This window comes from Calliphora vicina, chromosome 4 (genome assembly GCF_958450345.1).
Source record: "Calliphora vicina chromosome 4, idCalVici1.1, whole genome shotgun sequence".
Classification (NCBI taxonomy): Eukaryota; Metazoa; Arthropoda; class Insecta; order Diptera; family Calliphoridae; genus Calliphora; species Calliphora vicina.
Window position 1 is genome coordinate 38,524,418 of NC_088783.1, and position 26,446 is coordinate 38,550,863.

General features: G+C 29.5%; 1 protein-coding gene across 4 annotated transcripts in view; it reads left to right on the forward strand.

Annotated features, from left to right (window-relative positions):
• Positions 1 to 26,446, forward strand: part of spri (sprint) — a 352,783-nt gene that overhangs the window by 78,940 nt on the left and 247,397 nt on the right. Inside the window, exons 1-2 of one of the 4 annotated variants that reach the window (XM_065510263.1) lie at positions 19,112 to 19,285; positions 25,660 to 25,843. The exons of 2 other annotated variants lie outside the window; for them this stretch is intronic. In XM_065510263.1, the coding sequence (XP_065366335.1) occupies positions 25,770 to 25,843 (74 nt within the window). In that variant the 5' untranslated portion in view covers positions 19,112 to 19,285; positions 25,660 to 25,769. Of the gene's footprint in view, positions 1 to 19,111; positions 19,286 to 25,659; positions 25,844 to 26,446 lie in introns of those variants that run through there. One more of the 4 variants, XM_065510264.1, reaches the window with a different exon arrangement.

A 26,446-nucleotide genomic window follows, 5' to 3' on the forward strand; every position in this document is an offset into this window, starting at 1 on the left:
TATTAAAAAAAAAAAATAGTAAAAAATATTTATTTTTTTGTGATTTTGTTAAACTTTTTTGTTTGAAATTTCTGTTGTAGTGAGATTAAAAGCCTTAACTATTGGCTTTAATTTGAGACCTCAGTTATTAAAATCGTTTAAATACTGTAGAATTTATAGGCAATTTATCTAAAAAAGGCATTATTAATATTAATCATACGCAGTGAGAAACAAAAATTTAAATTTTTAAATATCTTGGTTAGTTTTACAGCCAAATGTATAAAATTTAGCATGTAGATAGACGATAAAGAGTTGTATAAAACTTGATTATAAATTAACCTAAATCTTAATTTCTACAAAGAAAAAACTCAATTTTTCTATGAATGATTTATTAATATATTTTGATTTTACCAGACAATAAAAATTTATTTAGGTTTTCACTAATATTTTAACACGTTTTTTAAATTCTCCAGAATATTTAATATAAAATAAAGCTCTTTAAATCAAATGATTTGTAATATAAAAAATAATATAAGACTCAAATTTCGAGAAAACAAAACGATTTAATCAATTAGAATAATTAAAATTGTTATTGAATTATTTATTGAGTATTATTTCAAAAGCCCTATGAATTTTAATTTTTTAAAACCACTACATTTAATCACTTAGCTATAAATTCTTGTTCACCTGATACTCATTACAATAAAACAGGCAATCATTAATAATAAAACTTTTGCTTTTTATACAAAAAACATCCTGTTTGATATAAAATTCCGGAATTACAAATTATGATTCCACCACTAAAATTTGCAGAAAAAATTCATATATTTGTTTTTTTAATTTTTAAGACTACTAAAATTTATGTTTTTAGAAAAAAGTTTTCTTTTTCACTTTGCATTAACCACATGTTATAATTTCAAACACAAAAAAGAAACACCCATTCACCCACATGCACAAATACATAAATAAATTTAAATGAGCATGTGTGTGTGTGAATTGGATAAAGTTTTTGAAAAGTAACTGGCGCTAAAAACCATGCTAAACATAAAATAAAAATTTAATCCTCTTAGAAAACTCTAATGGAATTTATGTGTTTTAATCCACATACATCTACACTCACTCACTCACACACATATGCAGACACTATGAGGAGATGTGTGTGTCAAAATGGGAAATACATTTGGGGTTCTCACAAATTGTGATGTTTCACAGAATGTTAAAGAATGACTTCATTATTTATCCAGTTAAAACTTTAATTTTGATATTCTACACTACACATTTTTTAGTAACTTTACCTTCCTATAATTATCTTGTATTGATTCTATAACAACTTCTGGGTAATGCGTTAAGTAATTCTAATTCAATTTGAATCCTAACTAAGGCATTTTATATAACTTTGCAATGTGTTTGTATTTCTGTATCTTTTCGTATGGATTGCCAAATCTTCGGAGCCAACAGTTTTCCTCGTGTGTGTGCGTAGATCACTTACCAGTCAACATTTGGAAAGTTAAATTAGAATGTGTGAAATTTTTAACATTTTGTAAAAATTATCATATTTCAACCAAAGTTAAAACCAATACATTAAGTTAATTCCTACTACGCTATAGATAATTTATTAAGGAAAGTTTCTGCACGTAAAAATAAAAATTTTCATTAAATTCACTCCTTCACTTCTCTGCTTTTTCCCCGAAAGGGGAATATATATTTATTTTACTTCCACTTTTCTGTTGTAGCTCTTGTACAATTGTACAACTAAATATGCAATGGTGAATTAGCAAAATTGCTACTCTAAAGCGTGTTTGTTATTTAAACATAAATTTTAATGTTGGTTTTTATTTGATGAAAAACTGTAGAAGGGGCTGGTTGTATAAAAACATTTTCATTTTAAAATGAATACCAACAATTTTTGGGGCAAAAATGCGAACAAATTTATTTTTAGTTTTTATGCAAAAAAAAATAAAAGCTTTTAACATTATTTAAGATTATGATTCATGTGTGATGTTAAAAGATTAAAAAGATGAACTTTAAACAAGAATTATACATTTAGTTGTCAATATGTACGTGCAGAAACAAGCCCACACACGCAATGGGTTTTGCGAAGCTGGCAATGAGATTAACAGATTAGAGAGTAAAACTAGCAGTGAATGATACTAATTGAAAAATTCCATCAATCCAAGTATGTGATTATAAAAATGTCGTAATAACAAATATCCAATATTTCACAGTGAGTAGAATCCAAATATTTTCGAAATAAATGTGTCAATTCTTACGGGCTGTTTTGCTTGGTCATTGCTTCAACTTAAAGTTGGAAAAAATTCCCAAAATTGGGATATTTTATAATTTTTGCCGTAAAGTCGAAATTTTGTTTAGGAGTGGTAAAACTATCTCTATTCCTTAAGAAACTTTTAGATAATAAAGAGTAATGAAGATTTTCCGACCGAAAAAAAAAGAAAATTCAACAATTCGCCAACTTAGTGAGCAAACGTGCTAAGTCCATTTAGAATAAGTTAAACTGTGGTATGATCAAAATTGAGATATTATTATCTCATTCAAATGGAAAAATAATACAAACAAGCAGAGTACGGAAATAAACAAATCGAAACGTTTGCTATCGTTTGTTTTGTTCTTTTCAGTGAGTAAAACAAAAACCAAACATAAACAATGAGAATGATTGTGCTATTTTGTTTTGTATTGTTTTTTCTCGTGAGCGCAAACTGTACATTAATATAAACATACGCAGCTAGAAAAGAAAAGAGTAAGAACAATATAGAAACATTCTGATAAAAAACGTTTAACAAACGTTTGGTAATTGATTTACTCTTTATAATAGAGAACACAGTACAAAAAAAAAACAAAACGAATAAAAATACGTTTCTCTATCTGTTTTGTACTCAAATGTACGATTGTAACGGTAAATTAAATAATGCAGATGAGTGGAAAGCCAATCGTTTTGTTTTCTCTCTTTGTCACTTGAAAAGTTTTTGTTTTGTTTTTGCTCATGTACAATACAATTTAAAATTTTCGATTTGTTTTGTACATTTTGCAAACGTTTGCGAAATGTTTTGTTTGTTTTCATACTCTGCAAACAAGTATTTGACTGCATTAACAGATTTCAAAACTATTTATTGGTACGACTTAAAAATGCGGGATTTACAATAGATGGCGTATCCTTTGAACGCTTTTTTTGTTTTTAATAACTTATATCTCATTTCGATGGATAAATATCTGTAATATATTCTAACTTAGTTATTGCACATTATAGTGTGCAGAACGAAGTTTTTTGCTTCGAAAATGTAGCATAATATGCGGGAAGTTTTGCATTACTTCTTTAATTTGAAAAAAAAGTGCCGCTGAAGCACTCTGATTACTCATAGAAACTTATGGTTTGTGCGGTTCAGAAATGATGATTTTTGAGACGGATGACGAAGATCGCCCATGCCAGCCAAAAATTGTTAAGACCAATAATTGGAAGTATTACTCCATGAATATTGTTGTAAAATTTAACAAGAGCTTGCCAAATCATTGGGAGCTACTCAAGCAGCAATTTAGAAACGTTTGCAAGCAGCAGGATTCATCCAAAAAAACAGCGAAATTGGGTACCATACGAATTGAAAAAGACCAAATGATGCTTGAACGCTGTAAAAGAAAATCATTTTTGCACTGAATCATCATTTGCGATGAAAACTGGATCCATTACAATAACCCAAAGCGTATGTGAAGCCCGGCCAACCAGAATCTACACCAAAGCCAAATATCCATTTCGCTAATGCTCTGTATTTGGGAGCAAAAGGATCCTATATATTATGAGCTGCTGAAATCTGACCAGACCATCGCAGGGAACCTGTACCGAACGCAACTTATTCGTTTGAAGTGAGCATTGACTGAAAAACGCTCAGAATATGCGAACAGAAATGAAATCGTAAAAAGTTTATACACCATTTCCAATTATATATCCGAAATTTCCAATTGAATTTCAGAAATTTAAAATTATAATTCAGAATTTTCCATTTATATTTCAGAATTTTCCAATTATATTTTAGAAATTTCCAATTATATTTCAGAAACTTCTAATTGAATTTCAGAATATTCCATTTATATTTCATAATTTTCCATTTATATTTGAATTTTTAATTAATACTTAAAAAGTTTCTAATTGTATTTCAAAATTTTCCAATTGTATTTCAGAAATTTCTATTTGTAATTCAGAAATTTCTATTGTTCTATTTTCTGAAATACAAATGGAAATTTCTGAAATACAATTTGAAAATTCTAAAATATAATTGGAATATTCTGAAATTTCTGAAATATAATTGGAAATTTCTGAACTTCAATTGGAATTTTCTGAAATATAATTAGAAATTTCTGAAATACAAATAAAAATTTCTGAAATACAATTGGAAATGGTGTAGAATTGCTGGGAAGTTTTTTATAGTCAAGACCTTGCCCCGCCCGACTACTAATTGTTACGATCGATGCAGAACGCTGTCTCTGAGACGCGCTTCACTTTGGAACAGAGTTTCCGATATTGGCTTGATTCGTGCTTGGCCTCAAAAAATGAGAACGTTTTTTGTGTCTCCTGTAAAATAAATCAAATTTTTTACACGATTGTTTTGGACTTGAAAAATATGTATATTGCTTTAAAACATGCTTATCTAAAAAGAAATATTTATACAAATCTGTCGTAAATTGTGTCCTATATTTTGAAAATAATAATTTTGAAATTACGGTCAATGGCGTTCGCCAAAACTGAATGAACTACCTCAGTAATATGTCAAAAAATGTATCCATTTAAAAGAAACTTTTGTAATTGTGTTATCACGAGAAATCACCCAGAAGAATCTCCTCGAACATGCGAATTTACACTTTTGGATTTACTGTTATCGGGCTATGTTAAGTCCTTAGTTTATGCCAATAAATAGAGTAATGTTAAAAGCGCTCTGGAATAATATTCAACGCAAAATTGTCACCGATCCGGTAGATATGTGTGAAAAAGTGGTGAAGAATTTGCTCAAAAGCTCGATCGCTACAAACGAGATTGCGGTGCTCATATGAACTAGATCGAACTCCTTGTTTAAATTTAACAGGCGTTCTAAATTTCAGCCCGATATAACAATTAAATAATCTGTATTTTATTTAAATAAACATTTTTATGGAAAAAATAAGTACCATTAAATTCCCTCTTGTGGGTTTTTAATATACTCATCATTCGTAGTTCATTAATTAAGAAACATATGTCTCTAATTGCACTGATTAAGAAAAAGATACTCCCCTTCATATCCCCCTAAATATCTATAATAGTATGAGTTAAAAAAAATAAATTCATGTGTCTGAATCAATTTATGAGCAACTTAGAGGAAAACAAGCTAATTATAGATAAGAAAAAGGAATATATATATTCTATATTTGAGAAATATAAACATATGCGAATTTTCAAATTCATTTAAATTTGAACATTTAGCTTATTAACGTTTTTTCGATGCTTAGATTGCAAAATTTTAATCCGAAACAGCTCAAGAAACGATATGTATCCGGTTTGAAATGAGAATCGTTCGAATTTATATCAATTATTTATTAATATTTCGAATCAAATTACTCAATAACTCTCTGGTTACAACGAATTTCTCTGATCCTTTGTTTACTACTACTTTTCTACCCCCTACTGTTGGCTCCCTACAAAACATGTTTGTATTAATTTTTCATGCCATAACTAATTAAAACCTCACAAATCAAGACAATAAAAATTTGTTTGTTGTATAGACATACAAGTATTTTCATTTTCTTTTTAATAAATTTTTTATTTCTTTTTATTGGTTGTCATTTTTTTTTTTTTTTTGCAACAAACAAAACCCATCCTACCATCATTTCGCTTTCAATATTTTACAAGTACGTAACAACGTATTTCATTTATAAGTAAATTGTTGTTATTAGTGTCGTAAAACTACTTAATGACCATAAGAAATTGTTGCCGTCATGTGTTGCTTTGGTCTGAATTTACTGTGACCAGCCACTAAGTTTTCCTTGGTTCAATAACCACAATTTACCCAAGTCGTGGAAAGAAGTGGACAAGAAAAACGACGCCACTTGTGGCTGCCTGCCTGCCTGCCTGCCTGCTTGGGTGACAAACCATTTAGTTAATTTCGTTTTAGGTGAATCAACTTTTGTCAAGCAGTGGTCAGTCAGCTAGTACGTACTTGCTATTGAAATGCAATGAAATATAAATAAATTAAAAATTTTATAATAATAAAAACGAATATTGCATGTGAAAGAGCCTAAGAAAGCAGAAAATTTTTAATTTAAAATGTAATATAGTGGGGGAAATTTAAATAGGGGCATCAACTGAATTATGAACATTTATAAGAAAACAAAATTATTGATTGAGTTGCAATGACATCAGGATTGCGCATAAATAACATATTTATTCATGGACCAATACGGCATGTTTACAATACCAAACAAACATTTTCAACATGGAGTATTTGTGTAAAATTTCAGCTTATATGTCATTTTGAAGGGTTCAGATCTGTGATATTTTCTCAGTTAATTATTGAACATTATACTGCAAACAACAAAGTTTTTTTTTGCTTCGAAAATGTCATAAGCGTCATATGCAGGAAGCTTTGCTTAACTTCTTTAATTTAAAACAAGTAAGACAGCTATATTCGGCTGTGCCGAATCTTTTAAAAATTTTAAATATTTTTAGATAAACAAAATTTTTTTTGTTTCAAAGTTGTTTTTTCCATTTGTTTGTTTTTAAAATTTTTTTTTTTTAATTTTCGTTTTTTTTTGTTTTTTAAATTTTTTTATTTTTAATATTTAGCGAAAAAAAACTTTTGGTGAAAAAAAAAATTCGGGTTAAAATATATTTTTTCCGATTTTGACCCATTGTAGGTCAAACTTACTGTGGTCTTATATACGTCGTTGAAAGGTCTTTGAAATATCTATCATTAGATATCCATATTGTGTATTCTACTGACTTAGTTAGTAATCCCGATATAGGCCAAAAATAGGTCAAAAATCTAGGTTATCATGGTTTTTTCCTTATATCTTAGCCATTTGTGAACCGATTTTCTCGAGTCGGAGCCGAAAAAATTCCGAAGATATTGAGGTATGAATCGTGTATGTAAATTATTTGGGGGCTTCGGAAAGTTGATTTCAATCGTCTCCGCTATCTATATCCAGAATATATATACTTTATAGGGTCAGAAAATTATATTGTGGAAATTACAAACGGAATGACGAACTTATATATACCCTTCTCACGAAGGTGAAGATTATAAAAAGTGCCGCTGAAGCACACCGATTACTAACCGAAGCTTATGGTGAGTGTGTTTCATCGGTTTCAACGTCCGAGAGTTGTGCTATTCAGAAGTAGTGATTTTGATACGGAAGATAAAGATCGTCCAAGCCAAAAAAGTTTGAAGAGCAATAATTGGAGACATTGCTCCATGAATATTGTTGTCAAACTCAACATGAACTTGGAAAATCATTGGGAGCTACTCAAGCAGCAATTTCAAAATGTTTGCGAGCACAAGGATTCATCCAAAAGCAGGGAGATTGGATACCATACGAACTGAAGCCGAGAGTCCTTGAAAGACGATTTTGCATGTCCGAAATGATGCTTGACCGCTACAAAAGAAAATAAATTTTGCACCGAATCATTACTTGTGATGACACGAAGCGTAAGAGATCATATTCGAATCCCGTTCAAACCGCCGAATCGATATCAAAGCCAAATATCCATGGCTCTAAGGAAATACTCTGTATTTGGTGGGAGCAAACGCTTCCTATCTATTATGAGCTGCTTAAATCTGACCAGACCATCACAGGGAACATGTACAGAACGCAACTGATTTCGTTTAAAGCGAGTATTGGCCGAGAAACGACCATAATATGCGGCCAGATATGGAACTGAAATATTCCATCATGACAATGCTCGGCCACATTATGCAATACCTGTTAAAAAGTACACAGAGAAAACAGATTCGTGATAGCAACCGAATTTGTAGCCAATCGAATTTTCTACCTTAGTGACCGAATTTTACAGTTGTGGCTACAAAATTTTAAAAGGGCTAACAAGAGTTTTGTTACTTTAACCGCAATTCTTCTTTGTCAACTGACTTTCTGTTAATAGAACCGAAAAAGTCTATGTGTGCAACCGAATCATTCGATTGGCAACAAATTCGGTTGCTATCACGAATCTGTTTTCTCTGTGTAGTTAGAATGAAGTGGTTGGGAAGTTTTGCCAGACCTGGCCCCCTCCGACTAATATTTGATTCGATACAGATACGCTTCACTTCAGAACAGAGTATCCGAAATTGGCTGGCTTCGTTCTTGGTCTCAAGAGATAAGCATTTATTTTGGCTCGGTAACGGTAGTTGAGCTGAAAGTGTATTTTAGGGATAACAGTAGCTTAGCTGTAACGGGCTTGTTTGCTGAATATTTGCCATCAAAACTGATTTCATGAAAATCTAAAAATTCATATTTATAAGAAATTATGCTGCCCTTTAACAAATTCCAGTTAGTGTCATTTAATCATAAGTCAACATTGACCACTGTTAACCAACCATTAACTTTTGCTGCACTTCATACACAATTTAATACCGCAAAAAACTTTTGTAAATAAATAAATTCGTCATAAATAAATATTTAACGAAATTTATTTATAAAATAAATTCACTATGATAAATATTTGTATCTTGTGTGTCTTTCATACCTGACCTGATGTTAATTTTTGTTGCATTGTTTTCATGTCATGTTTTATTTGCAATTGTTGTAGTTTTGTTAAGTCTTCCATGACCAAAATAAAAATATATTTCCCCTACCTTTTGGAATGTTTCTTTTTTGCAAGTTTAACATTTTTATAAAAGTGACATTTTTTCCTTATTGTCATTGTTGTTTTTGAAGTTGTTGCTGCTTATCTGACTTTATAATTTTGTTGTCTTGTTTTTGTTGTTTCTTTTCCGTTGATTTCATTGTCGTTGATAAAAATGTCCACCTCTTTTATGGTCGCGGTCTGCTGTGAATTTGTTCATTCCTTAACATGGGTTTTTTTGAAGTTGTAATTTTTTTTTTTCTTCATTTACAATATTTTTAGAAAAAATAAAGTGAAATATTTTGCTGTTGCTGTTTTTTTGTATGTTTTATTTGGTCTTGCTACACATAAGTTGTTTTTGTTGTTTGTACATCTACGCATTTGTCTAGAGTCTTGTCGGATTGTTTTACTTGCACCACATATTTAATAACGATTGTTGTTTTCATTGGTTTTTGTCTACTATAGATTTGCTACAAATATATATTTCGCCGAATACTGCACTGTCATGTTGAGGTTGTTTAGTTTTTTTTTCAGCCCCACTAGTGGGTTTTTAGAATAGAAGTTACATTTATGAAAAGGAATTTTTGAAATGGGTTTACAAGGAACTCTAAAAAAAGTTTCATTAAGTATCTCTTTGACCGATTTTTACCTTATTCAGGAACATACATACTGCAACTTATGGTTTTATATTCAAGAATTTAAAAAAAAAAATCAAAAAAGTTTCACTAACTGGAGGAAAAGGTACCACCGATTGCATATGTACTTAAATTTGTGATTTTAGATTCATTAATAAAAATAATAAAAAAATTCCATTAAATTTTTTCAATTTATTTAATATGTTTATACTAAAAAGTAATGGTTTAGATTTTTCTCTATTTTTCATAAGTTCTCACAAAAAACATGATACAATAATTGTATAAGGTAGAATCACTAGGGAGAGTTTTCAATATTTAGCCCTATAATGTCAAACTTTAATTTTGATTTTTTTCATATTTTCTTTTGTTTGACGTTACAAGAATTGTATAATTGAGAATTTATTTTCTACTGGGTGTACCTTATATTGTTGTATCATGACAAAAAATATATACATACTTATCACATTGGGATTCACAACTGCAGGCGTATCTTTTAAACGCAGTTTTTGTCTTTTATAACGTACATGCCATTTTGAAGGGTACATACATATCTGTAATTTATTCTCACTTAGTTATTGAACAACAAAGCGTCATATGCCGGAAGTTCTGCTTTATTTCTTAAATTTGAAAAAAGTGCCCTGAAGCATACCGATTGTTTGCCGAAAGTTATGGTGAGTGTGTTCCATCGGTTTCAGGATTCATCCAAAAGCAGGCAAATTTGGTACTTGCAAGTAGATTTTGCATGTCCAAAATGCTGCTGGATCGCTATATAATAAAATAATTTTTGCACTGATTACTTTCGATGAAAAAGGGATCCATTACGCCTGGCCAACAAGCCGAATTGACACCAAATCCAAATATCCATGACAACGCTCGGCCACATGTTGCAATATCTGTTAAAAATTATTTAGAATGAAGTGGTTGCGAAGTTTTGCCTCACCAGCTTTATAGTCCAGACCTTGCCCCGTCCGACTACGTTTTGTTTCGTTCGATGCAGAACGGTCTCTCTGGGATACGCTTCACTTTGGAACAGAGTATCCTATATTGGCTTGATACGCTCTTGGCTTCAAAAGAAGAGTAGTTATTTTGGCTCGGAATCCATGTGTTGCAAAAAAATTAATAAATTTATATTGTACAAATGTTTCAAAATAAAAGCCAACAATTTTAAAAAATCCCGATTATATCGAGTCCTTAGCGCCAAATTATCGTAAGCGACAAAACACAAATTTTACAGGAGAAGTTTTTTTTTGATTATTTTGAAATTTATACATAGAATTAAAAATGTTATGATGCGATATAATATAATTTCGTTCAAGCTATTTGTCTATTTTTCAAAAATATTGATAACTTTTGACAATTAAAAATCCATGGAATACTTTATAGAAAAATATGACAATAAATGTTTTTTATTGAATTTTTGCATAGATACAAATTTTTCGAATTGAAATTAAACTTTTATTTATAAATAGTTTTTAATGAAATTTCACAATTATGTAGATTTTTCTATTTAAAATGGAAAAATAAAAACGAATTTTGAAATTTATTATCAGCAATCCCGCAATTCCCAAAAAAGTGTTGAAAATTTCCAAAAATGTTTGAAAGGACCTGGTCCCCTCTGTAACAACAATTTTTGAAAGGACCTGGTCCCCTCTGTAACAACAATTTTGAAATTTGTTTTCCTTTAAAATATTTTATGAAAACTTAGAAAGTAGAAAATCCTCTTAGAAATTTTTTGCGATAACTTAAAAAGAAAAAAAGTTCTTTTTTCCCAAAAAATTAGAGAAAAATCAAACCAAGAAATAATATCGTTTAAAAAATGTAACATACTTTGAGGGCCCTTGATCGCGCCCCTGGTGGGCCCATGAGGTCCATATTCAAAACTTAAAGTCGGCAACACTTCTTCTTTGCGCGTGAGAAATTTCATTTAAACCAATCTAACCATTTAGAAGTTACAGATTTATTTCCCTATTTTTTTCTATACAACTGTGTGTCGCTTACGATAAAATTAGTTTACTGTAAAATATATACATTGACTTACGATAAAATCTTACCCCCTATATTTTTGATGTTTTTAACAATTTTGATATTCTGAGAACGCTAAAACATCAGTCGGTCCATAAAATTTTAATTTCTGCAATAAAACAAAAATTTTAAAAATGTCGCTTTCGATAATTTGGCGCTAAGGGCTCGATATATCCATTAGATTATTCATACGACTTCTAGAAGATTGCGCTGTGTATATAAATAGTAACACCGAGTTGTGATTGAGTCAGTGTATCATAGACGCTGTTAGAGTTAAAATCAACCGTATTACCAGTGTGTGTTTAAAGTGTGTACATTAAAAGAGAGTGGTTATTTGAAGTGTAAATACTGAGTTCTTACAATTTTAAAACTACTTAGCGCTTTTACTTTCAATTACAAATAAGGAATAGGAACTACAGATTTTAAAAGTTAAACACGTAAAAATATAACAATATAAAATTTCGAATATTTTCTGCAAATTTCGGTTCCGATTATCGGTTATAGCTAAATTTTCAATTGTTTAGTCAAAATTGTTGTTGGAAAACTCTCAGATAAAGTATATAACTAAAAACAAAGATGATTCTTCTAGAAGAATGCAACCATCTAATCATGTATTGGAATATTCTCTCCCTTTTTCGATATTTTATCCCCTATCTCGTCTATAGAGACCACAGCCAATATGGCTTTATCCATCAGACCATTCGGGAGAATATTGCCTGCTTAAGTATTGCAGCAGATCGCTCGTTTGAACATTCAATCAGTTTTACACTGCTGTAATATTATCCCATCGATTCATTGAAGATACAGCGAGGGACCTCCTTGATAACTCTGGGGAACACTCCCATCAGCAGCCTTCGCAGTAAGTCCCAATTTATATGGTAAATGCAGCAGTCAGATTCACTTTGATCACTAAAAGCACGACCCTGAATTTTTTTATAAACTATTACATACCACTTTTATTTATTGACTGAATTATCTAGTCTATATTAGCGTGCATTTAAAAAATAATTTATAAATTACTTTACCACTAATTTCTTGCTAATTATCTTTAATTAAATTAATCAACAAATAAAAGTATTTAAAGAAAAGCTTTCTATTTTATCACAATAAAGATTTTATATACTGACATGTACATAGACTAAAAGTAATTGCAATTATTTTTAGATATTTAAGTTTATTTAGCACCATCAAGCGATTTAATCTTAACAAGATCTACAACAAAACTACTAAATTATACTTAGACAGAGACTGAGAGACAGACATACAACTGACAGCAACACAAAAAGACGGAAGGAAGAATAAGTAAATTAATGAATGAATGAATGGAAAATAACAAAACAAAGTAACAAGAGGCAAGCAGACCCATTAACCCACAATTCCATAAAATACTAAAACTACTCACATATTTACTGCTAATACTCTGGTATGTATTTACAAAACATTAACTAAGACTCTTTTGGATTTTTTTCCTAAAAAATTATATTTTAAAAAAACTATAACTATTCGTAGCTACACCATATAAATTTGCTGTGGCATTAAAATTAGTGTTTACTGAAGCATTTTCTTGAAACATGCACACGGTGGCAGTGTTTAAATTTAGTATAATTCTTTTTTCTTTTTTACATTTTTTAATTTTCCCTACATTTTTTCTTAATGTTGACATTAGTTTTGTCGGCCTACAATGAAATCTACTCCTACTGAAAGAAGAAGTCTCCTCAACTGCCGTTTTTTTGTTATTACTTAGTTGTGTAAATACACAGACTGATGGACGGACTTACATTCTTACATCTTCCATTAATATATATTTTAGTTCTTGCTTTCTTTTAATTTGACCAAATTTCCGCATTGTTGTGTTTGCCAAAATTATTTGGAAAAAGAAAATTTGTATTTTCTTTTGTGGTTCATTAGAAAGACACTAGCTATAGTTTAACGTGCTGGAATTTTTATAGTTGAACACTTAAAATAATAAAAATTACCAGCATAATAATAATAAAATCGTTTGTTTATTGTTTTAGAATAATTTGTGTAATGCAACATTATAATTGCAATTTTTAAAATAAGAAACATTTATTCAGTTTCGTTTGAAATAATAAAAGAGACTGCCTCAGTGCAACACATATTGGAATTGGATAGATTCGATGCTCTTAAACGTCTTTATCTACGTGGAGCCAAAGATTCCTGGTTTATTATGAATATAATCGTTCTGTATTATCCTTCGGATTCGGAGACCCTGCCGACCGTCTATTCACATGTTGCAATTTACAACATTTCCTTGTCATAGAAAGATCTTCTTAAAGCTGTAATTGAATTTTTAATGTCTTTCTCTAAATGTTGCCATGAAGAACTCCTGGCGTTATTATTTTTAATGATCGTAATCGTTCCAGGTTACTCTCAGAATTCTGAAACACTTCTTGGCAAACAAGTAGAATAATTGAATTGAAGCTCATTCAACGTTTTTTCCTAAATGGCGTCAAGAAAGCTTGGTTCATTATGACCATAATCGTTCGGGATTATCCTTAGAATTCCGAATGGTTTCCAATATTCCATTCGATTTGTATGGCTTGTCAGGCTCCAGGACAGTGGATCCAGGTCAGCGATACAGATACTACATCCAGTATAGCTTCATCAAACGGGTTATACAGCTGACTTATTGTCTGCTTATTTAGCGATGTAGATTGCTCATTTACACAGTTAATAATTTTAACATGGCCGCGATTCTTCATGGAAACTCTCGGAAACACTTTAGCTTATCGGCACCATATTCCAATCTGTATGAGATATGATGTACTTTTGCCACTACTCTGAGCGATGCAATTTATAATATTTCATTGTCATTGTTTTGGTAAACACATAGAAATTTCGACATGAAGATTAGGGTGGCCCTTAATAAACGAAAGTTGGATTTTGGCCATTCTCACCCCCCAGTTTGGTCAACATTAGTAAAAAAATCATCCTTAGGTAAATCGGTTGGGGTTAAGACGTGCCGCAAGCCCTCTGAAGTTTTGAGATGCATTTACAAGGGGAAAAAATTCATTTTTTTCAGTTTTTGTAAAAATTTTGCCATTAAAAAATTACTTTTGTAATTCAATTTAAAAGAATCGAAATGTGTACGTAATTGTCGTTCTAATGAGACATAAAAAACAGAAATCGGTTAAAAAATTTTAAAGTTATTAAAAATTCGCCTGGCCATTAACGTGTCTCAGGCCACTAGAACAACAAATGTTGGAACAAAATTAACATATTTTGAGAAATATTAAAATAAAAGCTCATTTTTACTTAAAATATGTCCATATTTACTTGTATATGAGTTTTTGTCTTCGTAGGATACCGTTAACCTATTCTTAGGTATGAACAAAAAAAAATAATTTTTTTAACGGCAGTTTCAAAACTCCATTTTCAAATTTTTAAAAATTTTGTTAAACAAATTTCAGAATTTTTTGATCATCTCATTGGGATTTATTAAGAGTATAATAGGGAATTAAATCGTGAAAAAATTATGAAAATATCTCTTATAGTTTTTCCGTACCTGCGATTTAAATTTTGAAATTTTCGAGAAAAACCAATTATTTGGCAATTTTTAGGCCAATGAGCTCTATTTTCTTACTCTTATGAATTTTAAGCAAAACTTAATTAGAATATTATAGTCCAGATAATTCTAAATATACTCTGAAACTTTTACTAAAATCAAAAAACGTTAACCCTTAAATCGTGAAGGTCAAAGGTCAAATTTTTCAATATTTGGAATTTCTCTTGGAAAGATTTTGAAATGTTCGAAATGTTGTATATTTTTGGGCCGATTTTGATGAAATTTAACAAAAATATAACACAAAGCCTAGTATTTACAAAAGCAGCAGAAAAATTAAAATTAACCCTATATAGCACTTGGTGTTAAAATGACCCCAAACTTCTAAAACCATAAAAAATTATGATTTTAAAAGTTTGGTGTCATTTTAACCCCAAGTGCCATTAAACGTTAATTTCCATTCTTGTGCTGTTATTATAAACCCTAGAGTTTATGTTATATTTTTGTTAAATTTCATCAAAATCGGCCCAAAAATATACAACATTTCGATCATTTCGAAATCTTTCCAAGAGAAATTCCAAATATTGAAAAATTTTACCTTTGACCTTCACGATTTAAGGGTTAACGTCTTCCGATTTTAGTAGAAGTTTCAGAGTATATTTTGAATTATCTGGACTATAATATTCTGAATAGGTTTTACTTAAAATTCATAAGAGTAAGGAAATAGAGCTCATTGGCCTAAAAATTGCCAAATAATTGGTTTTTCTCGAAAATTTCAAAATTTAAATCGCAGGTACGGAAAAACTATAAGAGATATTTTCATAATTTTTTCACATTTTTATTCCCTATTATACTCTTAATAAATCCCAATGAGATGATCAAAAAATTCTGAAATTTGTTTAACAAAATTTTTAAAAATTTGAAAATGGAGTTTTGAAACTGCCGTTAAAAAAATTAAATTTTTTTATTCATACCTAAGAATAGGTTAACGGTATCCTACGAAGACAAAAACTCATATACAAGTAAATATGGACATATTTTAAGTAAAAATGAGCTTTTATTTTAATATTTCTCAAAATATGTTAATTTTGTTCCTACATTTCATGTTCTAGTGGCCTGAGACACGTTAATGGCCTGGCGAATTTTTAATAACTTTAACATTTTTTGACCGATTTCTGTTTTTTATGTCTCATTAGAACGACAATTACGTACACATTTCGATTCTTTTAAATTAAATTACAAAAGTAATTTTTTAATGGCAAAATTTTTACAAAAACTGAAAAAAATGCATTTTTCCCCTTGTAAATGCATCTCAAAACTTCAGAGGGCTTGCGGCACGTCTTAACCCCAACCGATTTACCTAAAATTTTTTCAGGATGATTTTTTTGCTAATGTTCACCAAACTGGAGGGTGAGAATGGCCAAAATCCAACTTTCGTTTATTAAGGGCCACCCTAATGAAGATGTTGTTTTCCTTAGTGGATCCAAGGATACCTGGTTTATTAGAACCGTAATAGTTCTGGATTATCATTCGGACTCCTGCAACCATCCAATATTGTGTAGGAATGTAAGACGTTTCAAAATTTTCTATGAATTGGTACAGGTACAACATGCAGTATATCTTCATCAAACAGGTCTTTCAGACCTGTTCAAATAATTTTCCAAAGTGGATCCAAGGACACCAGGTTTATTAGAACCGTAATAGTTCTGGATTATATTTGGGACTCATCCAATATTCTGTAGAAATGTAAGGCCTTCCAAAAATTGTGTCTTATTTGGAAGGTCTGTCCGGTACAGAGGCAACATCCATTATATCTTCATCCAATAGGCCGTTCAGTAACTGCACGCAGAGAAAAAATATAGTTGGGCATGGTTACTGTAACCATTTCAATATTGTTACAAGTTTTTTAACTATATTATGGTCACAGTAACCATTTACATGATTGTGGTAACCATAATATGGTTAATTTACGATTCACATGATTGTATCAACCATATTTATGATGAATAATTTTATGGACCGCTTTGGCTGCTTTTCAATAGGGTATCGGATAGTTTCGGAAAACATATTTCAACCATCACATGGATAGGAGGTTTGAGAAAAGACCAACAAATATGTAAAAAAAAATCGATATAGTCTTTTTATTTATAAATCGAGAATATATCTAACATATAGGTACCACATGTTCGCATATCGTTATATCATTCATTCTCGATCATTCTGATTAAAAAAATCGATCTTGTGCCATTTAGACTTTATAATCATTTGAAACTTAAATTTCGAAAAAAAAAAAAAAAAAAATTATTTTTGGAAGGAGTTGCAAAATTTTTCTTAAACCACCTTAAAACGAAACGCCTCTGCTTTTGCAAAACCCAAAAAAAAAATCCAACACACATCAAGAATTTTTATAATTCACCAATGTTCCTTTAATAAAACAACATAATTGTGAATTACAACAGATGAACAAAAAAATTGTATACAAAAATAGCAAAATACTCAAGAAATAAAAAAAACAGTGGGACTTTTGAAAGCCAAATACTACAAATTCATGAAATGAAACGCAAAATATTTCATCCACGTTCCAAAAAAAACAGGCAAACCGGCTTTTTGCAAAATAATTATGGGCAAATGAAGAAGAGTTTTTCATGATAAAACGCACAAAAACAGAAAAAAGAAATTACAAGCACTCAAATACGCATTTTATAATAATAAAAACAACAACCACATTAATAAAATAATAAAAAAACGACACAAAACAAAAATAATCGCGATCATCGTAATAAAACAGCAGCTACATGAATCATGTAAGAAAACTATCAGCAGCAATAGCAACTTTTCAAGAAAAATCCATCCATATAAAAGTAAAATTAAAGCTCACAGATACACACAAACACACTCATAGACATTATTGGATGGCCAATATCCATGTGAATAAAAACGATCAGTAAACAAAACACAAACAAATGAATCAAACAATAACAACATAAAAACTAAACAATGGACGGATAATAAAAACAACAATATTAACAACAGAAATAAGCGAAAAACTCTCTCGACCACAATATGGGCGAAGAAAACTAACGATGACGACGACGACAAAGACAGCGAAGACGATGATGACGAAGTTTGCTAAAGACGAAATTTGCACAGTGGTGCAGATAGAAAAATTAATAGTTTTAATTAGGAAAGTGCGATTTATCAAATAATTAAACATTTTGATTAATAAATATACTGATTAAACAAATCTATTATTAATCAACTAATTTGATTTTTAAAATTTCAATATTTTTGTTCAGAAAAATTAAAAAGAAAAAAATATAAAATAAAACTACACACAATTTTAATAACTTATTTGAAATCAATATTTATGAACTTTTAACAATCAAAATAATAAGTATTCAATTAATTATGAAGACTGTAAATCTGAATCGATTAATCGCTCATTCCTAGTAATAGTATTATAACTGCAGCGATCGTTCCAAAATTTGGAATATTAATAAAGAAGTAGTTAAGCTATCGCAATAGTATTTGGTAGATGACACTTTTTAAAACTAGTCGGATTCCAGCCAGAGGAATCAGATCCTGTTGATGAAGGACAAAGTTCTGAAAACCTTGCTACAATATTTTGGAATATTCTTTTTTTAAGCACTTTAATTTAAAAAAAAAATGAGAAAACAAAACTTAACTCCTTCTATTTATTTAAAATTTTTACCGATCGCAGTTTGAAACAGTTACAATTTACTTTCCTATAAATCCAAACCACTGTTACACCAAAGAAAATATTAAAGTGTGCGCGAGTACGAAAACGGCCGCCAAATCCAGTCATGGCTGGCAAATGCACAAGTTTACACTACTACTATCTTAAAGCACTTGCTCGAGTGTGAGTGTATGTATATGGTGGTATCCAATGGAACCTACTACTTACGACTGACTGACTACTACTCGCTCGTACATACAATTCAGCTGGATCATTTTAAAGATTTAGTCGCCGAATTACTTTCAAACCGAACGAATGCGTCGCCGTCGTTGCTGTCGTATCTAAAGTTTTATTATAAATATTTTTTTTAACAAATAAATACAAAAGAATTATAATAATAACAACAACAACAAAAAATAGCGCAATTGTATTCTTTAGAATTGTATACGAGTGATCACTAACAAAAAAAAAAAAGAAGTAAAAGAATTAGCTGAAGAAAAAGAAAATAGATAATTAAATAGATTTCTAACAAACAAACGTGAAAATATCTTAAACGGTAGTAGTTAAAGTTGTTTTTCTCATTTTCAACAAGAATTTTGTTGTTTATTGTGTTTTTGGTATGAGATACAAGATCGTTTTATTCGCACTATGGCTGGAGAGATGGACAAGTGACCATAATAATTGGAAAAACTAGCAAATGTGTTATTGTTAAACGTGATGGTATTTATTAATGTGGATTATGAGGAAATATGCAGACAGTTGGAAAGAAACATTTTTTTCCAGATTTAAAAAAAAAATAATTTAATAAAAGTTTCAAAAAATTAAAATTGTATTTTTAAGACCCATTTACGCAGCTGTTTTTCAACAAACTACTTTAGTTTACAAGATTATGGAAATATTAGCGCCGATTTCGCATTATGTTTCTCTTACATCTGATCTTCAGTTAGAAAAGCATTAACAAATGTATTTAAAGTGGGATTGTGCTGGGAAAGTAAAATGGAAGAGAACTAGTTATGAATTAGTTCTTCTTTGGAAGTGGGAACCAATTCAATTTCATTCAGGTTAAGTTTTCGCAATTTTTAACCAAAAGCAATTACATCATTTGGATGAACATTTGTTAGACTGTGTTAGTTTCGTAGACTGGTTCTTCAGATGTAAAAACAATTTCGAGTTCTAAGAGCAAATGAACTTGTTCTGATATTTTTTTTTTGTTATTGTTTAAAATTCATATTTTCTACAATTGGGCAAGTTCTGTAATATGTCCTCATTTCACAATTTTGATAAAAATGTCCAGACAAAATTTTCAACAATAATTTCTCAGCATAAATTATTCGTTTCATGTAAATCATCCCATAGTCTAAATTAGCAAAAAAATTTGATAAGTTTGATTGTAGTCTATTTCCAGAGAAGAATGAAACAACACACGATATCCATATTGCAAGTTTTTATTCAGATTATAGAAACACAGACCATTTAGGTGCAATATTTTGTACCTGAAATAATAGGCAATCGATTTTAAAACTATCGTCTTTAACACTAATCAGACTTTTGAAATTAATACTTCATTAACACTATCGGCTTTAACCCTCTAATGCCCAAGTATACCCAAGGCACTCATCGTAAAAATGCCAATAAATGCAAATAAGTATAACTGATTTTGTATTTCAAAAACTCATGTAACAGTTGCTAAAGTGAAATATTTTAGTTTGAAGTGAAATATCAATTGTATTTGCATTAATTGGCATTTTGCGATGAGTTTCTTGAGGCATACTTAAGCATTAGAGGGTTAACACTAATCAGACTTTTAAAATGTTTGAAATTAATACTCCATTAACCAATAGCATCAAATTTCAACATTAGATTTAAGTCTATTAACAGGGAAGGTCTAAATAAACCCTCTTAAATGGTTTCCATATTGCTGCATTTGTGACCAACTGATCTTACAAAAATACTCCTTTTTGTGCTATGAAATTCTGGGTAAGAGCTTGATATGAGACTAGAAATCCAGTCCACATAGGAACAAGAGTTTGTACCGGTAATATTAGGCAACTGATTACGTTTTATACAAATTGTTACGTTTTTACCTTTTAAAAACGGTGGTTTATTTCTTTTAAATAAACCAGATACTTTTGATTGCAAAAAAAAATACTAGAGCTTTCAATGTTAATGTTAGTAGCTTAAACATTTAGTGTTGCCATTCTTACAAACAACATTTAGAAGCATCTACCGATGGACATGTTTATGTTGCAGGCAGTCGTTACAGACCGTTAAATTCAAATCGGATCATGTGTACAGATCGATGCTACACCGGTGGAAGAACAATTTCCATTTGTATTTAAATTTGTTAATGATTTATATAACATTGTGATCGGCAGTTTGTTGGACCCTTTATTTAGGCTTTTTAGTCCTCTGTGTTTGATTCGGAATAGCCAAGTGCTATTCAGTTAGCCAAGTGCTAATGAATTCTAAGTGATGACTTTTGAAATTAATCTTCAGTTTATAAATTTGAGTTCATTGACACCTGTGCAACAAAATATTGTCTCCATATGATGCAGAAAAAATAACTTTCGTAGCCAACATGTTCGTTTTTATAGACATGAATGTTTAGGGTTTTTATACCCTTCACCATGAGTGGCAAGGGTATATATAAGTTTGTCATTCCTTTTGTAATTTCAAAATTTTTCATTTGCTAATACACAAAGTATATGTATATTAGAGTGCTCCAAAAAAATAAAATTGCGAATTTTGACCGTCCCCCCCTCTAGAATTGTTCTATGTATTGTAGAAACACATTGTGTAAAATATTAGGATGATAGGATAACGTTAACTGGTGGCGCAACGACGCTGAAGTTTTGAGGTGCATTTACAAGGGGAAAATATGAAATTTTTTCAGTTTTTGTAAAAATTTTGCCATTAAATAATGACTTTTACAATTTAATTTAAAAGAATCGAAATGTGCACGTAATTGTCGTTATAATAAGATATAAAGGACAAAAATTGGTGAAAAAATGTTAAAGTTATTAAAAAATCGCCAGGCCATTAACGTGTCTCAGGCCACTAGAACAAGAAATTTATGAACAAAATTAACATATTTTGAGAAATATTAAAATAAAAGCTTATTTTTACTTAAAATATATCCATATTTACTTGTATATGAGTTTTTGTCCTCGTAGGATACCGTTAACCTATTCGCAGGTATGACCAAAAATATTAAATTTTTTTAACGGCAGTTTCAAAACTCCAATTTCAAATTTTTAAAAATTTTGTTATACAAATTTCAGAATTTTTTGATCATCGCATGGGGATTTATTGACAACATAATAGGGAATAAAAATGTGAAAAAAGTATGTCAATACCTCCTATAGTTTTTCCGTACCTGCGATATAAATTTTGTGATTTTCAAGAAAAACTAATTTTTTGGCCATATTTTGGGGAATGACCAGAATTTCCTTACTGTAATGATTTTTAAGTAAAAGCTATTCAAAATAATATAGTCTAGGAAATACTAAATATAGTCTGAAAGTTTTACTAAAATCGGAAAACTTTAACCCTTAAATCGTGAAGGTCAAAGGTAAATTTTTTCAATATTTGGAATTTCTCATGGAAAGATAGCGTAATATTATATATTTTTGGGCCGATTTTGATGAAACTTAAGAAAAATATAAAATGAAGTCTAGTATTCACAATAACAGTACAAAAATGGAAATTAACCCTTAATAGCACTTGGGCTCCAAATGACCCTCATCTTTTAAAATCACGAAAAACACATTCATTTTGATCCCAAGTACTCTTAAGGGTTAATTTCCAGTTTTGAACTGTTATTGGGAATACTAGACTTCATTTCATATTTTTCTTAAGTTTCATCAAAATCGGCCCAAAAATATATAATATTTCGCTATCTTTCCATGAGAAATTCCAAATATTGAAAAAATTTACCTTTGACCTTCACGATTTAAGGGTTAAAGTTTTCCGATTTTAGTAAAACTTTCAGACTATATTTAAAATTACCTGGACTATATTATTCTGAATAGCTTTTACTTAAAAATCATTACAGTAAGGAAATTCTGGTCATTCCTCAAAATATGGCCAAAAAATTAGTTTTTCTTGAAAATCACAAAATTTATATCGCAGGTACGGAAAAACTATAGGAGATATTGACATACTTTTTTTCACATTTTTATTCCCTATTATGTTGTCAATAAATCCCCATGTGATGATCAAAAAATTCTGAAATTTGTTTAACAAAATTTTTAAAAATTTGAAATTGGAGTTTTGAAACTGCCGTTAAAAAAATTTAATATTTTTGGTCATACCTGCGAATAGGTTAACGGTATCCTACGAGGACAAAAACTCATATACAAGTAAATATGGATATATTTTAAGTAAAAATAAGCTTTTATTTTAATATTTTTCAAAATATGTTAATTTTGTTCATAAATTTCTTGTTCTAGTGGCCTGAGATACGTTAATGGCCTGGAGATTTTTTAATAACTTTAACATTTTTTCACCAATTTTTGTCTTTTATATCTTATTATAATGACAATTACGTACACATTTCGATTCTTTTAAATTAAATTGTAAAAGTCATTATTTAATGGCAAAATGTTTACAAAAACTGAAAAAATTGCATATTTTCCCCTTGTAAATGCACCTCAAAACTTCAGCGTCGTTGCGCCACCAGTTAACGTTATCCTATCATCCTAATATTTTACACAACGTGTTTCTACAATACAGAGAACAATTCTAGAGGGGGGGACGGCCTGTACCTAGAAAGTTTTTTTCGTCCATACAATCTTGGAGCACTCTAATGTATATATTCTGGATTGTTATAGATAGCGAAGTCGATATAGCCATGTCCGTCTGTCTGTCTATATGTTAAAATCATCTTTCCATAGCCCCCAAATAACTTGCATATATGATTCATACATTAAAATCGACAAAATCGGCTCACAAATGGCTGAGATATAAGGAAATAACAGGGACAACTTCGATTTTTGGCCCTTTTTTGATCTATATCTGGATTACTAAGTCATTAATATAGACATTATGGATATCAATTGATAGATATTTCCAAGTCCATTGCAATGATGTATATAAAGCTATAGTAAGTTGGACCTACAACGGGTCAAAATCGGGAAAAAATATTTTTTAACTAGAATTTTTTTTCATCAAACTATTTTTTTTGTCATAAATTATTTTTTCAATTTTTTTTTTTGAAATAAAAATTCTAGTTAAAAAATATTTTTCCCGATTTTGACCCATTGTAGGTCCTACTTACTATAGCTTTATATACATCATTGCAATGGACTTTGAAATATCTATCAATTGATATCCATAATGTCTATATTAATGACTTAGTAATCCATGTTTACCTAAAAATATTTAAAAAAAATTATTTTACAGTATAATTTGGAGAAGGGTATATAAGATTCTGCACAGCCGAATATAGCAGCTTTCTTAAGCTACGTATACACGGTTGTCATATTCTTACAATATTGTCAGAAAATGTTCAATAAATGGTTAACACCCATATGTTTCAACATAAGTTCTCATGGTTGTGTTAACCATTTTATGTGCATGTTCTGACAATATTGTAAGAATATGACAACCGTGTATACGTAGCTTTACTTGTTAATTTCAAAATTTTTCATTTCACGTCTCTGCAAAAAATTTTAATCAAAATACCTATTAATATTTTCAAAACAACAAAACTTAATAAAAATTCTATAAAATATAGTAATTTTTGAATTAATTAATTAAATTCACTATAACATTAAAGGATTTATTAAATTGTACGTAATTAAAATTCACCACCACTTGTCCATCTCTGACCAAATCATTAAAATATGACAACCACAAAAATACTAAAATGCAAGAATAAACAACAACAACAAACTACTACACAGCTTACTCCTGTGATTCATTGCAAATTTATTCGGGAATATTTTACGATTTCTCTCCCATTATTCACTCTCTGTGATTAAGCCACACACAAACAAACATATATGCACAAATGAAATGACCGATTGTTTTGATTTTTACAACGGTACTCAATAAAATGTGATACGAAAAGAAAACAAAGCATAAAAATAAAATTCACCAAAGAATTTGCAAAACAACTCAGTATTAAGGCTAAATAAATGATAAATTGAAGTTTATTTGCAAACAAAACAAAAAATAAATAAATTTATTAAGTTTTCAAGTGTTAAATGTGCTAATAAAGTGTTAATAATGTTCATTAATTAAACAACAACAAACAAACGTACAAAAATATTATATAAATTTATGTTAATAGCAAAAAAATTTGCAGCAGAATTGTGAAGTTTTTGAAACGTGTAATGAAATAAATTTTGCAAAGAAAATCATAAAAAAATAATCACTAAAATAAAGATTAATTTATAATCAAGCATATTTTACATTTAAAGTTTTATTAACTAAAGAAAATAATAATTTTATTATCAAAAAAATCAGTTTTTTTAATGTGCTTGAAACCATGAAAGAAAATTGGCCACAACCTAGATATTTTTTATTAAGACATAAAAGTGTCTGTAGAAATAATAAAAAATTAAATATTAAATAAAAATGTTGTTTGCATATTCATTCAAATTTTTTTGTGTAATGTTTATTGTTTAACTGTGCTATTAATTTATTTTTGGTGTCACTTTGAAACCCTTCAACATTTTTCAAGATACCAAGAACATGTGTCATTTTTGAAACTAAAATAGTACAAAATAATTTATTCGAAAAAGTGTGTAAGACTGTATTTACCACAAACTTTGCTGGTTCATTTATCACTTTTTACTTAAATTTTATTTTTACATTTAAAATACCCATTTTTTTCTACTAAAATCAATTTAAAAGAAATGTTTACATTCACAAGTGTTTTAATTGTTATTAAAAATATATATGTATATTTTTGCAGTTTTATCGCAAACATAATAATTAAGCAATCGTTTTTATTTGATTAATAATGAGTGTTTTATTTTAAAAGAAATGTTTATCAATTTGAGTGATTAAATCGAAATAAATATATTGTACAAAACGAGAAAAATATAGATATAGAGTGTTTTAAAACATTTTAAATTTGCTGCAGTATTTTATATGGAATTTTATAAAATAATGACGACGACCACCAGTCTGGGACGTAATTTTTTCGAAAAATTATTTAGTTTTCGGTATGTATGACATGTGTTTCTTATTTATTTTAAATTGCACATTTAAACATCATTAAAATAAGATTTAGTGGCTAATATGGCTTTTGAAACTAATCAGTGAAGAAACAAACTATTAAACTAATCAAATAGAAACACAATTGCAGCGGGGCGTTTTTATGTTTTAAATAATATTAGCGGTAAGAGCAAAATATGCACAATTATAGAGAAAGTCTTTAATTGGTTGTAAAATTAAAAATTTTAAGCTTATGGAAAATCCGGTAACCAGTTAAAAGATCGGAAAAAGCGGTTTTTAATGAAATTTTTTTTTGTTGAAATAAGTGTATTTTACCCCATACATATAAATATGTGGTGATTAGATTAATAATTTTGCGTGAATAATTGAAATAGTTCCAATACAAGATCTACTCCCGAAAATAAGTCAAACGATCAATTTACAAAAACATTCAAAATCTCTTTGACAAATATTGATATGTATGTAAAATTCGATACAAATAAATAAGACGAATCCGCTATTCATTGGTGGCAAAGCATCAATATTCGGCCGAAACAAACCGATTGCTTTCCAAGGAACTACATATGTATATCACGTATAATTTAATTTTC